Below are 17,122 nucleotides of genomic sequence, written 5' to 3'. Positions count from 1 at the left end.
AATATAATAAAATAATAATATTAATAAAAAGAAATAATAATAATAATAAAGATCGGTCGGTCACATGACGTCCATAACGTACCCTCATTATGCGCTCACTGCCCTGACGCGCTCGGACATGCCCAGCTGGCAACGAGTTGTCAATCCGAAGACCCCAGACGGCCGAGAGAGTGGAAAAACTGACCCGGTAAGTAGGATCTGCAACGTTATTTTTTTGTGCACACAGTGTCATCTTGATATGATGAAGTGAAATGAGCAATGAGCATCCTTTGTCGTCCAAATCTCCATACCGCATCTGCCTCTCACAAGTTAGGCTAGCTAACCACAGCGTGCGTGCTGTGGGGATAAAGTCGGTCGGGACGGGCTTTTGTTGTTGTTTCTGTACCAGTACGCTACTCTTGTTATGGGGAAAACGCATAGAGACACATCATATATTATTTGACAGTCAAGCAGTTTTCTCCCTGTGTCTAGAAGCAATGAGGCATGTGGCTAAGGTTAGCCTATATATTTTTTTTTTCCATGCATGGCATATGTCTCCACCGCGACTCTCTCTCTCTCTGTGTGCGTATGTGTGTGTGTGTGTGTGTGTGTGTGTGAGAGAGAGAGAAAGAGAGAGAGAGAGACTACTTTTTTGACAGGCTTACTCAAAAGTGATGCAAGGCATGAAGAAATTATGCGTTAGGCCTATGAGAAATATATCCTATAAATATAAGTGTAATGCATAAGAATTATATAACTTTTAAAGTCTGTATTGGGCAAAGTTGATAGGTATAGATAGATATAGATATAGATATAGATATAGATATATAGATATAGATAGAGATACTGACCTACTGACTGACTGTTAGCCTTGGCTGAGGCCTCTCTCTATGAGTAGTCACCTCCAAACTACCAGCAGTATGGCAGGTCAGTCCCAGTGAGCCATTTTCAATGTTTATTATCTTTGCATCTTTCCATGACACTAACACTTATATAATCAGCTATATCTCCCCCATGTTTTTTCTAGTGTCTACACTCCGGATCAGTACAGCCCACCTCCAGCAATATCAGCAGCAGTAACCTCCTCAGTGAGGAGTTTAGTTGAGGGGATTGGTGAGGAGTCCTCACAATTGCGGCGATTACATCTGGGAAACCGGACATTGCTGCAAATTGCCTTTTAATGTTGGCCTGTTCACCCACAGGGTAAGGAAACCTGATTTATCGACTGGTCATTTTTATAATGCCATCCAAAACGGCTGGCATTATGGCGCTGAGGGATGGCTGCTATATCCCAGACCTAAGGACATAATTTAACTGAATTATATCATACCCAAACGGGGCTTTAGACAGACAATGTAACATTATGTAATATTAATCATATCAAACACTTACCTGTCGGCTAATTCCCGCTGAAAGGAGCCAGTCGCCAGAAACCCCAGAGTGGTCAGCACCTGGATATGCACCGGGATGGCGCGGTTCCGGCGGGTGGGTCCATCTAACACTGGGCCCAGTTCAGCACATAGATCCAAGAGCACCGCTCTAGGGAATCTAAATCGGCTTATTAGCCAGTCATCATCATGGGCCAGGGAATCTCCGTGGTCCCTAAAACTTCTCTCCATCCTGATCCTACCATGATCTTCCAGCAGTGCCAGCGCATCCATTGTGCAGCATTACACACGAGTGTCACCACACTATTTATATGCTTACTCAGCAAATTGAATGATTGTTACACACCTTGTCAGAATTAATACTAATCCATCAGTGCCATCCACCGCCCTGTATCATTTGAAGATGGAAGTATGATATATGAACATTGTGCATACAGTAGTAGGCCTAACGGCCAGGGCCGTGCAGAGACCTTTGGAAGGGCAGGTACTCAAAGTTAAAAAGGGGCACATTGAGCACAGATTTGAAACACGGTACAGAAGTATACCTTGCAATATAAACCGTTGAATTTTAGCGACCCTTATTCATAAAGAAGGGAACACAGAATCACAACATACCATATCGTTGAAATATTCATTTATTTTTTAGAGGCCACAACTGCAAAGCAAAATATGTGTCCTTTTACCTCATGGGTACAACATTGGACACCTTTAGTCGAGGGGATTGGTGAGGACTCCTCACCAATCCCCTCAACTAAACTCCTCACTGAGGAGGTTACTGCTGCTGATATTGCTGGAGGTGGGCTGTACTGATCCGGAGTGTAGACACTAGAAAAAACATGGGGGAGATATAGCTGATTATATAAGTGTTAGTGTCATGGAAAGATGCAAAGATAATAAACATTGAAAATGGCTCACTGGGACTGACCTGCCATACTGCTGGTAGTTTGGAGGTGACTACTCATAGAGAGAGGCCTCAGCCAAGGCTAACAGTCAGTCAGTAGGTCAGTATCTCTATCTATATCTATATAGATATATCTATATCTATATCTATATCTATATCTATCTATACCTATCAACTTTGCCCAATACAGACTTTAAAAGTTATATAATTCTTATGCATTACACTTATATTTATAGGATATATTTCTCATAGGCCTAACGCATAATTTCTTCATGCCTTGGATCACTTTTGAGTAAGCCTGTCAAAAAAGTAGTCTCTCTCTCTCTCTTTCTCTCTCACACACACACACACACACACACACACACACACACACACACACACACACACACACACACACACATATGCACACAGAGAGAGAGAGAGTCGCGGTGGAGACATATGCCATGCATGGAAAAAAAAAAATATAGGCTAACCTTAGCCACATGCCTCATTGCTTCTAGACACAGGGAGAAAACTGCTTGACTGTCAAATAATATATGATGTGTCTCTATGCGTTTTCCCCATAACAAGAGTAGCGTACTGGTACAGAAACAACAACAAAAGCCCGTCCCGACCGACTTTATCCCCACAGCACGCACGCTGTGGTTAGCTAGCCTAACTTGTGAGAGGCAGATGCGGTATGGAGATTTGGACGACAAAGGATGCTCATTGCTCATTTCACTTCATCATATCAAGATGACACTGTGTGCACAAAAAAATAACGTTGCAGATCCTACACTCAAAAAAGTGAATGAGGTGGGTTGTGCACTGTATATTATTTTTATGTGTTCAGTTTACTTAAAATACATGTCTTTGTTAAGTTGAAGTATTTTTTTCTAATAAAGTCCATGTAATTGTCTCTTTCGTTATGTGTACAAAATAATCATGTGTTGGTTAATCACAAACCATTTAAGTGAATGATGATTGAAATACTTATTACACCCAGAAGGTGGCAGTAAGCAGAAGATTCAAATGCTTCAGACTACGCATGCGCAAACTGAAACTGTCAGCGTCCTTCGTTTTTGGCGGTGAAGTTGCCAACGGTTTGTCTGCGTTTTCTGACTTGAGGTAAGAGGACATTTTTTCCCATACCTATTGTAGTACTTTCATACTGAGCATGATTTGATATTTCCGAAGTGTTTGTGTTTCTGAGAGCAGTAACTTGTCGGTCAAGGACGTTGGGGGGAGGGGGACCAAGAGTTTGCACGTAAATTAGCTAGCTACTAAAATAAAGCACCAGTGGCATTTGCTAAGGGTAGCGTTAAATTGTCACCAACAACGGGAGCCTCTACTGTTATGTTGTAAGGAGCAGTAGAGCCGTTGTGTTGAGCTGGGAAGCGGGTGTTTGCGGCGGATGCTAGCCGCTACCGCTAGCCGAAGTTAGCATCGAGCTAGCTCATGACAACGGCTCTCATACTTGTTACCAGTCGAGGCTTAGTTGCTGTTTTGTGGCCTAAAGTTATATTCCAGCTTGAAAAAACACTGCTAATGTCTACCTCTATGACTCTTTAGTAGTTTGAAATGAATCGCGTGGTCCGGGTTGTTTTCATAAAGACTGAGGGGCTTTTTAGAGTGGAGTGATGCATCCTGCTACAATACACGTTCTTTGGCTTCACGTCCTTCTGGATCATCATTGGTGTTGCTAAGGTAAATGTGGGTGGTAGCCACGGATTCACCTGACTCTGACTGGTTTATAGAGGTGTCGATCATCAAAATTGACCAATGGGTTGCCGAGATATCTCTCTCCGGACCGCCCCAGTGAGCTTACGCACATGCGCGCATGACACAGCCTGCAGACAACACAGAGGCTGATCGCGGAGTTTTTATCAACAATGGCAAGATGAAAACAGGAAAAATGTACAGCAGAGGAGGTTCTCTGAATCAGATGGTGGTGCTAACATGTACTAACAACACAATGCCAAGCGTTAGTGTGACAGATAGAGCAATGATCCATAATATGTTGGTGGGTAAAGTTAAACCCCCCTCTCTGCTCCTCCGGGGGCTACACTGTAAATAGTTGCGTTAAATATTTGTTGTGGTGTTCCTGTTGATTGATTTTATATGTTGTTTATGTATATTTCTCCTTGTTAGTAATATATCTGCTTCAGTTGGAGTCAAACTTCATTTCTTTTTCTACTTTTCTTTATTTATTTGTTTATTTTTTTTACAATGCTTTGTTAAGGATCTTTAGGCTTATTCTTAAAGTGTGACACAGACAGTCCCAAGGAGGAGCTATTGTGGTCCTGAAATGTTGAGCTGTCATTGAAGATTAGAAGTAGCTATTACCACAGTTCACCATTGATGTGGATTTAATGTTGAGTTACAGCTGCAGAAATCAGGTACCGACTGAAGTGAACATAACAAACAAACAAACAATATACCTCTGCAGTTCATATACTCAGTAAGTGAAGTTTCCCACATCACTGAGTTGCATTTGCTGTGATTTGTGATTTAGGGCCCAGCTGTGATATTGTATCACACTTTTTCTGATGTTTTACTATGCTTTGTACAGATAAAGTCGGTAGATCTTTTGTCAAAAGAAGTTTGTTCATATTCTTTCAAAGAATAATAAACAAATTTAAGCCATCTAGCCGCATTTAATACAGAAAAAAACACATGGGAAAGTTACCAATTTGTGGACCTGAGGCATGGTAAGCTGTGACACTCCATGGCACTGATCAGTTTCAAAGCAGTACGGCAGGACTGATCCACTTTGTGATGAATTTGAAAGTGTACTTTGCATATCTATGTACACTTTGGAATCTTATGGGGTGCCCCCTAGTGTTGTTTTGTTTTTTATGTTTTTTTATTTGGATTGAGTGTATGTAAGTCATCGTGAGGACTGACATGAAAGTAGGTTTAAAGGAAATGTATCTATTGTAGGACTCTGTACAAAGCACACAAATAATTTATCTGTTAACATTTTTATAATTTTTTTTTTCTCTCTTTTTTTTGTAATAATCATGTTGCAATATTTCAGGTCCTGATGAGCGAGTGAGTCCTGATTCATGCTTCTTCCTGTCTGCCAATAGCACAGTACTCATAACAGGTATGATCACACCTAGCTACTTTAATGTATTAATGTGAATTGAGTTGCCGGTATTCTTATTTTAAGGAACATTTATCAGGTGACAGATTAATTCTCATGCTCTTGTTCTGAATATGTTTTTATTTTTTAGATTTCTAGTTATCTTTAAAACAAGTAATGAACTACATTAATTTATGGATCCTATTAACATGATGAATTTCAGATCCTGGGTGTGATAGCTGTTTCCTAACTCATTGATGTGGTGTAGACGGCACTGCTGAGCTTGCCCGTGATATGTTAACAGTCTGACTTTTCTTTCTTAAAACCGTTTTACAAATTGAGTTTCCTTTACCAATATATCCTTTGTGTTTTTTTTTGTTTGTTTTTTGCCCCCTCCCCTTCCCCTCCCAGATTTGAATGTGGCAGTGTAAAGGTTGCAGTTCAAAGACCTCAACTAGAGGCCAGTTGCTTAAACATTACAGATTAAAACATCCACATTATGGGCGCATGCATCGATATCCTTGCCCATATAGTAGTTGTCCATGTACTTCTAAGTCATGGAATGCGCTCAGGTCACATTTGTGTAGAGTCCACACTAGAGAAACATCACGGCAAACATTGACATCGGCGACATTCAGCTGTCATGTTTGTGGGTTCTCTGAAGTTGCCTCTGAAAAGGAGTATTTCACTCATATAAATTTGCATCTCAAAGCCAATGAAACAGTCCCCTGCATGTTCAAGGGTTGTACATTTAGGACAAATATTTATGGGACATTTAAATCGCATAAAAATAGAAAGCACCTTGGTTATTCTCACAGTGACTTTAAACCTGGAATAGTTGCAGAAAGAGACATTTTTGAAAGCTCTAGTGTTTCAGGTGATCATGGAGACAATGAAGAATCAGAAGAAGCCCAGCTTGAAGTGCAGTCTAGTTTGCAGAGAGACTGCTCAGAAAATCTTGAGAAGATGATAGAAGAGAAACTTGCAGCAGTGTTGCTTAAGCTGGAAAACATACTCCATGTTCCCAGTAATGCAGTCGATGAGCTTTTACAGGACTTGCACTTCCTAATGAGTTCTGCATCCCAGACTACATTAAATGCCATTGTTTCAGATTTTTGTACTAAGCATAATCTTGCCCTTGATGCAAAAGAAACTGAGGAATTGGCCTCTGCCTTCTGTCTTGCTAATCCCTTGACCAAAGCAATTGGAGATCAGGGCCCACTTGGCACTGCTTTTAAGCGGAAACAGTACTTCAAAGACAAGTTCCAAGTAGTTGAACCAGTTGAATATGTTTTGGATAAGGAGCGCAACCATACCTACCAATATGTACCATTATTGCAGTCATTGCAGCAGCTCCTTAGCAAAGATGGTATAATTGATGATGTAGTGGAAAACTACAGTGCTCACCAAAATGAAACTGCACAACAAGAATACAAGTCATTTCAGGATGGAGAGTTTTTCAAACAAAATGAGTTCCTATCTTCAGGGGAATTGAGAATAAGTGTGACCCTTTACATTGATGAGTTTGAAGTGTGCAACCCTCTGGGCACTTCCAGAAAGAAGCATAAACTTTGCGCTATGTATTGGATTTTGAGCAACTTACCCCCAGGCCAGCACTCCTCTTTGTCATCCATCTACTTGGCAGTACTGTGTAAAAGTAACTACATCAAGGAGTACGGATATGGAAAAGTGCTTGAACCTCTTTTGCGTGATCTGGTTGTCTTGGAAGAGCATGGCGTGTTTGTCCCACAGATTGGAAAAAATATTAAAGGCACAGTACAGTGTGTAGCTGCAGATAATCTGGGTGCCCATGGTATTGCAGGCTTTGTGGAAAGTTTTTCAGGAGAGTATGTTTGTCGATTTTGCACAGGGCGTTTCAGTGATTTTCAGACCAAGCAGGTTCTGTCGGGTGAGTTTAATCTTAGATCCAAAGACGAACACAAAGAACATGTCAAACATGCAGTGGAAAGTGGAAAGCCTTGTGTTGGAGTGAAAAGGCCATGTGTGCTGACAGAAAATCTTTCTCATTTTGATGTAACAACTGGATATCCACCTGATGTACTCCACGATCTGTTGGAGGGTATTGTTCCAGTGGAACTTGCACAGTGCCTGGGTGTGTTGATATCCAAACAATACCTCTCTTTGGACACTTTAAATAAGGTCATTCTCAGTTTCCCCTACAAAGGAGAAGATAAAACAAACCGGCCCCATGTTGTGCCACAAAAACTTTTAAGCAAAAAGACAATAGGTGGCAACGCAGCTGAAAATTGGACCCTCATAAGATTGCTGCCTTTCATGACTGGAGATGTTATACCTGACGGTGAACCAGTGTGGGAAATAATTTTGGATTTAAAAGAGATAGTGGAACTTGCTGTTCCCAGATCCATACAGAAGAATCCATTGGATATCTTCAGTTCAAAATATCTGATCACAGACAGAAATATCAAGAAGCATTTCCCAACCAAAAGCTCCTCCCAAAGCATCACTTCTTAGAGCATTACCCTCACATGACCCGATGTTTTGGTCCTCTAGTTGGGGTCTGGACCATGAGATTTGAGGGCAAACACAGTTTTTTTAAAGAAGTCGCCCATCACACCAAGTGTTTCAAGAATGTTCCTCCAACACTGTCAAGAAAACACCAGATGATGATTGCTTATCACTTACACTCATCACGTCCACAGAAACCTGGAGTTGAAGTATCAAGTGTATCGAGAGTCCCTGTTGAGGTGCTGAAAGATGATGTATCATTGCCTCTTCAGCATATGTACCCAAACATGGCACAAGTAAACATGGCTAACAGTGCAGATTGCAAGGGGATCAACTATAGAAAGGGAATGATAGTCATTTGTGGATTTACAGATGGGCTACCTGAATTCGGAGAGATAATAAGGATATGTGTACTTCAGCATACCCTGAATTTCATAGTCAAGATGTTCTCAGCTTGGTTTAGGGAGCACTACCGGGCCTTTGAACTGCAACCATGTCCAACTGGCACAATGTCCCTGATAACACATGACGAACTGGCAGAGAAGTACCCATTACATGACTACTTTGTTGGGCCCCTTCGACTGGTTACATTTAAAAGATATCCATATATTAAAAGCACATGTTGAATATGTGAGTAAATGGCTTTAATTGATAGCTTACTACTTTATTCTCACTAGCATGAGCACCTAATACTAACCCGTCACCTCTTTTCACTTTGCTGTTTACTAACCTGTTCTGTGTATGCACTAACTCCATGTCACTGGTAGGGCTGGGCAATATTTTGATGTCATATCGATATTGTGATATGAAACTTGATATCATCTGGGATTTTGGATATTGAAATATCAGAATATGGCGTAAGTGTTGTCTCTTCCTAGGTTTAAAGGCCTCATTCATTCATTCATTCATTCATACATTACATTAAAGTGATGACATTTTCTGAACTAGCAGTTATTTGCTTTTACCCACATAGTTATTATTATTGTGTAAATATTTTGTGGAAGCACCATAGTCATCCCCACTATATCATCACAATATCAGTATTGAGGTATTTGGTCAAAAATGTCATATTGCCTACTCCAACCTAAAGCAACTAATTTGAGCACTGTTAACCATAGTATGACACTTCATTTCCATACTATTATCATTATGTCACTGGCTTCTGTCTGTGGATTGCTCAATGTTCGCTTCAGTGTCCTGTTTGATTTACATATGACCAAAGTCAGTTGGTTTCTTTCTAATTTGAATGCTTTTAATTTATACAAATTTAATGACTTTATACTTGTCTTTTCAGCTTCTGTAGACTGACGCATTTGGATGATGGCTGCACCAGTAAAACTGCGGATTATCCTTGGTTCCAACAATGCTGAAAAACTGACCATACAATCAGGCATGCCAACGTCTGTTGAGGATCTTGCAAATGAGATCAAACGTCAGTTTGATATAGAGGGGGACATTAGACTCCAGTACATGGACAGTGACTTTGATAACGAGTTTGTTAACCTTAACCAAATTTGCGACATTCAAGACAAGAGCACAGTGAAAATCATCCGCTTGTCAGATACTCTAGACCATTGTTTCCTAAAGACTGGGTCGTGACCCTCATGTGGGTCGCGGAAGATTTTTTTTGGGTCGCCTCGCATGTTTCTCTGGTTGACGGTCATCCCGCATGTCTGCATCAGAGCATGTGAGCGGAGTGGAGCGGCGAGAATTCCCGCTCCTCGCTCACATAGGTTGCCGTCCCCCTCTCTCCTTGCTCAGAGTCGCAACACGCCGCCCCACCCATAACCGCTCAGCGCTCCAGCAAGACTGCATCCCGCTCCGCTCCACGCTCGCTCCACGCTCCGCTCCAAAAATGTTTGCATGCATATTAAATTTACATGTTTAGCTGAAGCCTTACATCTAATCAGAGGCGGACTGGGAAAATACAAAGTATATGTTCTATGGCTAGATTTTATTTTTTCGGACAGCCTATTAACAAAGTTCTGCCACTGAACATCATAAAGTTTAAAAGATGTTTATTGAAAAAAAACACAAATGTTAACACTTTTAAAATTAAGAAAATAATTTTACCTAACGGAATTAGCTGGTTAAATACACTTTTGTTAGTTATTAACCTTTCTGAAACTATTTTTCATTCACCGTTTTCTGAAGTGAACACCGTTGCATTCTGCGGTATGTTTGGGCATGCATCGGGTCCGTGATGTGAGCGGTAACGGAGCGAAACTGGAGCGGGATAACGCCCCGCTCCACCCGAATCATCCTAGAAAAAAAAGTCCCGCTCTGCCCTCCTTTCAAAATTCGTCCGCTCCGCTCCCCGCTCGCTCACGCTCCGCTCCGCTCACATGCTCTGGTCTGCATCTATAACGCCAAAATAACTGCCAGATTAAAAGCCGCCATCTGTTCCTGCAAAGTAAAAAAAAAAAAAATGTATTAAATTAAAATTAAAATTAAAACTCGCAAAAATGTTCAAAGACAAGACCGATTGTGGAATGGACAGTGGGCTTACGTGTCTTCTTCTCCGTGTTGTTTGAGCTAAGACGGCCTCCGTAACTGTGCTTTCGTACTAACTGTCACTCCAGCCATGCTGTGTTTTTGATCCGGTCTGGTAGTGAGAGCACAAATCGATATTGCAGTAAGTTTTCCATGCAAGTTGAGAAATGCTTGCTTGGCTGTCAAAAAAAAGCTCAGTGCAAAATCTCAGTGCAGCTCAGTGTGAGGGAAACCAGGGGGCCGTCCAGGATGATGCTGATGCGAACACAAGCATTGCAAGTGATGAAAATGAAGCTAGCACAGGCAGTAACGTGCAAGGATCGGAGCAGGAGCGTCCAGCAAAAAGACGAAAAATCATGGCAAGACCTTACAAAGACTATTTTTTGAATTATGGTTTTGTCAACTGTGCTGCTCCGAGCCACGATGCAAGGCCAATGTGTGTTATCTGCAGGGAAAAACTGGCCAACGAAAGTTTAAAGCCAACTAAACTCAAGAGGCATCTAGAAACCCTGCATCCAGATTTAGTGGACAAGCCCTTAGATTTTTTTCAAAGAAAAGCACGGGAGATCAAAGCATCAGCCGATGTTCTACGAAAAAATGTCACATTAAACGAAAAAGTCCAACTTGCCTCCTACAAGGTGGCTGGAGTGGTGTGGCAATGGAGAAAGAACCACACACCATAGCGGAGCGGTTAATTTTGCCTTCCGCAATTGACATGGTCAGCATTGTGATTGATGAGAAGTCGGCTGAAAAAATCAAAAGCGTCCCCCTGAGCAACAACACTGTGTCACAAAGAATACATGACATTGCAGACAACTTGGAAGAACAGCTCGTTAGCCGACTAAAGAAAGCAGGATGTTTTTCCATACAACTGGATGAGAGCACAGACGTCTCCGATTGCGCCACATTGCTGGTGTACGTCAGATATCCGTGGGAAAATGACTTTATGGAGGACTTGTTGTGCTGCTTGAATATCCCAATGGGAACTACAGGAGAAGACATATTCCGTGTCTTGAACGACTACATGATTAAGAGTGGACTTGACTGGGGTAACTGCGCAGGTGTAACCAGTGATGGGGCAGCAAATATGACGGGCAGGAAAAGTGGAGTGGTGGCACGAATAAAGGAGGCAGCGGGGAAGGAGATCACATGGAATCATTGTTTCATACACCGCCAGGCACTAGCATGCAAAGGCATGCCCCCCGCCCTCGAGAAAACACTGAGCGAAGTTGTTCGCGTCGTAAATTTCGTAAGGGCCAGCTCACTTAACCATCGGCTGTTTGATCAATTGTGCACTGACATCGGAGCCGAACACACGCACTTACTCTTTCACACAGAAGTGCGCTGGTTGTCGAAAGGCAGAGTGTTGACGAGGTTTTATGAACTGCGGCACGAAATCCACGCGTTCCTCATACAGAAAAAGTCACATCTGGCCGAATTATTCACTGATGAGTGGCTGCTGAACCTGTCTTACCTGGCTGACATCTTCTCGTCGCTCAACGAGCTGAATCTTAAATTGCAAGGTCGCCACGACAACGTTTTTATCAATCTGAACAATGTGCAGGCCTTTCAAAAATCACTGAAGCTGTGGGTTGCACGGCTCAGAAGGCCAGACCCCAGCCTCTACATGTTCCCCACTCTGCAGCAGCACATCGAGGAACAGGATGTCGTGGCCGCGCAAGTCAACCGCCTCTCTGCGCTTATTCAAAGCCACCTTGCCGTGCTTGTGGATAGGTTTGATGGCTACTTTCCACAAGAGAAGTATTCCGCCCTGCACAACAAAAGGTGGATACAAAATCCGTTTGAATTTGAGACTGCAGAGTCTTTGCTCGAGTTGACGCTCAGCCCTGCAGAGGAGGCGGAATTGTTGCAGCTCAGCTGTGATGGCACTCTGAAAAAGCGGCATGAATGTGCGGCGACTTTGTCGTCATTTTGGATTGGGGTTTCGGCGGAATACCCTGTCCTCAGTGGGGCCAGCATTTCAGTGCTCATCCCATTCACCACAACATACATGTGTGAACTGGGATTTTCGGTGCTCACGAAAACAAAGACGAAGCACAGAAATCGACTGAACGCTGCTGCTGACATGCGTGTTGCGCTCTCCTCCTGCACCCCGGACTGGAACGCGCTACAGAAGCGCAGACAGGCCCACCCGTCTCATTAGCTGAGTCATCAGCCCATCCAATCTCGTTAGGCCTAGTTATCTTGATGTAATTATTATACTGACTATTTTGTTACTTTATTGTTGGTTCAATTGAAAAGAAAAAGAAAATGAATAGAGTTACTTAATTTATCCCAAGAGAAAGTAAGGGAGTCTGCTTTTGGATTATTGCTGGTTCAATTACTGTTACTTGTAAAATATCATCCTTAATGTTCAACAAGACTGTCCCTGATTTACTGTTCTCCTGCACCCCTGTATGGGGAAAATAGAGCCTATAATATAAATACTTGAAAAGAAATGTTAAGAAATCATTTTGTTCAGTTGATAGATTATTCAACAATAAAATATCCACCTTACTGTTCAATACTGGTCAATGACGTCTTTATTTTTTGATTAATGTATAATTTCTACTGATGTGGGTCACAAGAGTTTGTGACTTTTAAAATGTGGGTCACCAGAAAAAAAGTTTGGGAAACACTGCTCTAGACCTCAGCCAAGGCAGCATGAACCAGAGTGGGGAAGAAGCATCCTCGTCATCTTCTGACACATTAATACTCTCCTCTGATTCAGAATCTGCTCGATCACATTGGCCCACAGCGTTCCAAATTCCAAAGTTTTCATATGATGTGGAGATGCAACTTCGAAGTGCAAACCAGGACTTTGTATCAAATGGAGTTCTTCTGACCCCTGGTCATAAACTTACATCAGACATCTTGGAAAGTCTTGCTCAGGAAATCATCAAGTTCCAGGGATATCCCTCAAACTTGGAAATTGAATCTGTTGCTGAAGCTTTAATCAAAGCACATCCATGTTTGAGAGAACAGGGATCCTTCAGTGGTTTCTACGGCTGGAAAATAAGCCTTAAGTATAAGATGGCAAACTACAGGACAAAACTTAGAAACTTGGGGTGCCCAGAACTGAGCATCAATTCCCTAAAGCACAAACCTGCAGATAGATGTCAACCTGCCTACGATGTCAAAAAACCGAGGAAAGCCGAAGTAAATTTTTGTCCTCCCTATCCTGCTGGAGAGACCAAGGACAGCCTTGAAGGGGAAAGATTGGCGTTGTTATCTGAGGTCAAGAAGAGACATAATGATAAAGTTGTCAAAGAAAAGATGGCTAAGACCTTCGCATACAGAAGGCAGGAGGTCGTCAGAGACAAGCCCATGATCGCGGAGTTCAAGATCAGGTGGCCAGGACTGTTCACTGTGGCAGAGGTATGAAATGCTTTTTAAATCAGCTATAGTCAACAATTTATTTTTTCACATGGGAATGTTAATCATTTTGTGTAAAATGTAACACTGTGCGGTTATATTACAGCACAGCCTGTTTTTTTGTACATTCTTGTGAGTATTTCTGTTTAAAATGTTAAAAGTTTTAATAGGTACCAATAATATGTTGTTTTTGGACATTATATTTTCAGGTGGAAGCAGAATTTGTGAGGATCACTACCGGACCCCTTGTCTCAAAGTTCCATGCACAGCTTGACCAACACACTGCCCAGTTCATCAAACTGTTCAGGAAGAAAGGAGGCTCTGCAGGGACTAACATCAGCAGGATTTTGGTCCCAGTCACACAGGTATGTTTTGCTAGCGGTAGTGAACAATATGGAATTATAAATTGATGTTGACTAGTCAGTTTTGACAAGTATACTGACAAGTTAACAGGCAGAATAATATTTCAGTATTTTTTCTCTCTCTCTTTAGAATGAAACTATTGAAAAGAAGAGGGAGTGCATCCTCAGGGCGCTTTGTATCTACCTGAACGAAGACCCGAACATCCTCTTCAAAGAATATCTGGTTGGTAATTTTAATAGTTTAGATTCTACCTGTAATAAATCAATTTCAATTTTAACCTCTGTGGGGGTGTTCCCAAGGCCACTGACGTTGATGGCTTGTTGGTGCCCTGGGTGTGGCTTCGTTAGAGTTGGCTGTTGTTACAACAGAATGGAGCACTAAGAGATATATTAGATGAAATAACTCAGCTGACAAATTCATTCTCTAAAATTCTGATGGAAATCGCTCGGCACTGCTTTATCTTATTTTTACACAAATAGCACTTTTTGAAGTATCATGCGATTTTCATTAGAAGGAAACCTGAAAGGCAAAAGTTAATCTTTGGAATTCTACAAAATATGTGATTTCATAGATTGGTTGTGTCCTTTCTTTCTCCCGTATGTAAAGGATACTGATGGTACTGCTGCACAGAGGGAGGTTGAGCAACTTACCCTTGGCATCTACATCATCAAAGTCGAGGGAGGTGATGCCACCACTCCTCCAGCTGATGTTGGAATAGTGATCGAGGGTGTTGAAGTTCTACATGACCTGGGAGACATCGCCTCTGCATGTGCACTCTTAATGGGTGTAATATATGCACTGAACCTGAGTTATCCTAAGGAACTGAAGACCTTCTTTGAAGTACTTCAAAAGCTCTTCCAGCTTGATGCTGGCAAACTCTCAACCAAGGTACAGATGCTCAAGAACAAACTGTATCAATGAACCAAACATTGATTTGGATGCTGAATGTGAATAAAAGGATTATCTGTTAGAAAATAGAAGAGGAGGAAAAAAAATCAATTCAGAAAAATAAACAAACATTTGGAAAAGTTTTGGAAAACTACTACCATAAGTGAAAATTCTAGTGGAAACCCACCTGGAAAATCCTGGAAAAGGGAATTTGAATTTCTTTGGTAAAAATGAGTGGTTGCACGACTAAGTGACAAGTGAATTGAGAGACCATGCAGCACCAAAATTGTTGACAACTGAATGGATATTTTGTAGACTTTTTAAAAACCAGCTGCACCCAAAACAACTGCAGAGAAGTTGAACAAAACCATCTTTCATACTGACAACTTAAAGCCAACACAAGGAACCTTCGTTTGGCAGTTCCAGTGGACAAAAGGCACCATACTAGACACTGTATCATACTAACTTACTGCCAAACTTTGCCTGAGAAAATGTGAACAGGCTCTTCTGCTCTGCCTACTGTAAATTGTTTTGTCTGATTTTGCCTGCCTCCAATCCAGTGGCAACCAATTAGAATGGAAAATCACAGAAATAGAAGTAGCAAATCTTCTAGCTGAAGTTCTTGTTTGTTTATGTAGATATTGAAACTCTTTCATAACCAGTTAAGAACTCCTTGTAGTGGCTACAACATGAGCTGACATGTTTGTAAAAATGTTAATGGCAGTTTTTTTTGGATTCACACTACTAAATTAAAGGTTGACAGCAGCACGTGTGTTGTTATAGTTTGACTATTATGCTGTTTCAAAAACATTGAGAACTACAAGCTTGTTTTATTGTTATATAATAATATTGACAAATCAGGGATGTTTTGTTGGATATTTCATTTGTTTATGCTGCATCAAGGTGGTTTATAATTGTTAATGTTGGGTAACAATGCTGCAACACAAGTTGACATGTTAGTTAATAAAACTACATTTCAGGGTATTCCCTCCACAATATTAAAATGAAAGTTCACAGCAGCACGTGTGTTGTTATAGTTAGATTATTATGCTGTTTCAAAAAAAAGAGAACTCCAAGCCTGTTGTATTGTTGGACTGCATAAAAGCAGTTTACAACTGTTGGTTGTGAACCATGCTGCACCCTAATGTATGTTAAGGGTTTTATTTTGGACCAAGTGGCAACAAAATGTTAAATGAATGTTGGTGAATAAAGGAAATAACAAAAATATGTTGGGCGTACGAAATTCATTTGTGTGGAACCTGTTGACAAACTAGAATTAGGTCACACTAATTAGTATAAAATAAATTGGATGAAAACGTATTTTAATAAATTGAACTTAAATTTATTATTTTACTTCTATGAATAAAATATGTTTAAAGGACAAATGTAAAATATGTAGCCTGAAAATATATTATTTATGTCCATATAACATAACTGAATTTGATTGGGTAAGCTTAAATATCTTTTGTTGAACAGAAGTAATTTTATCTAGTTGGGTCAATTCACTTTGTGTTAATGTAATACAAGTTCATTAAGTTAGATGACCTTAACATTTTTGGTTTTAACTAACATAATACACTTTCGTGGAACCTGTTGACAAAATAAATTTAATTAAAGTCAATGTTTCATTTTTTTGAGTGTACTTACCGGGTCAGTTTTTCCACTCTCTCGGCCGTCTGGGGTCTTCGGATTGACAACTCGTTGCCAGCTGGGCATGTCCGAGCGCGTCAGGGCAGTGAGCGCATAATGAGGGTACGTTATGGACGTCATGTGACCGACCGATCTTTATTATTATTATTATTTCTTTTTATTAATATTATTATTTTATTATATTTTCGGAAACACAACCTGACTTTTATACGCTCATAGCCGTAAAAAAAAACAAAAAAACAAAAAAAAAAAACACTCTGACAAAAGGGCACTGTGGGTGCCAAGGGGCAAAGGGGCAGGTGGTCAAGCACCCAGTGCCCTGTGAGCCCATTTAACTACATTTGCAAGCCGTTGCCCACATGGTCGCTTATATTTGCATTAACATGATCTCGCGCACTAATTTGAAAAAAAAACATTTTGTAACTTGGCAACCAGAAGTTTTGGAATTGCTTTAGTTAGCAGGTCGCCGGTGAAGTGAGGAAAAACAAAACGGAAAACAACGCAGAGGCAATTTTGAAGACGTACAGGTAA

The 17,122-nt window shown here is 41.0% G+C and overlaps 1 protein-coding gene across 1 annotated transcript; it reads left to right on the top strand.

Moving 5' to 3' along the window:
* The first annotated feature begins 3,267 nt into the window (after positions 1-3,267).
* On the top strand, positions 3,268-16,170 carry LOC143324148 (protein FAM200A-like). The gene is given in 7 exon segments (XM_076736375.1): positions 3,268-3,375; positions 5,288-5,356; positions 9,117-10,959; positions 10,962-13,693; positions 13,900-14,055; positions 14,183-14,275; positions 14,660-16,170. Coding segments are annotated over 2 exon segments (1,995 nt in total). The 5' UTR covers positions 3,268-3,375; positions 5,288-5,356; positions 9,117-10,482; the 3' UTR covers positions 12,480-13,693; positions 13,900-14,055; positions 14,183-14,275; positions 14,660-16,170.
* The last annotated feature ends 952 nt before the right edge of the window (positions 16,171-17,122 follow it).

This window comes from Chaetodon auriga, chromosome 8 (genome assembly GCF_051107435.1).
Source record: "Chaetodon auriga isolate fChaAug3 chromosome 8, fChaAug3.hap1, whole genome shotgun sequence".
Lineage (NCBI taxonomy): Eukaryota > Metazoa > Chordata > Actinopteri > Chaetodontiformes > Chaetodontidae > Chaetodon > Chaetodon auriga.
This window is presented reverse-complemented; position numbering and strand designations above follow the sequence as displayed.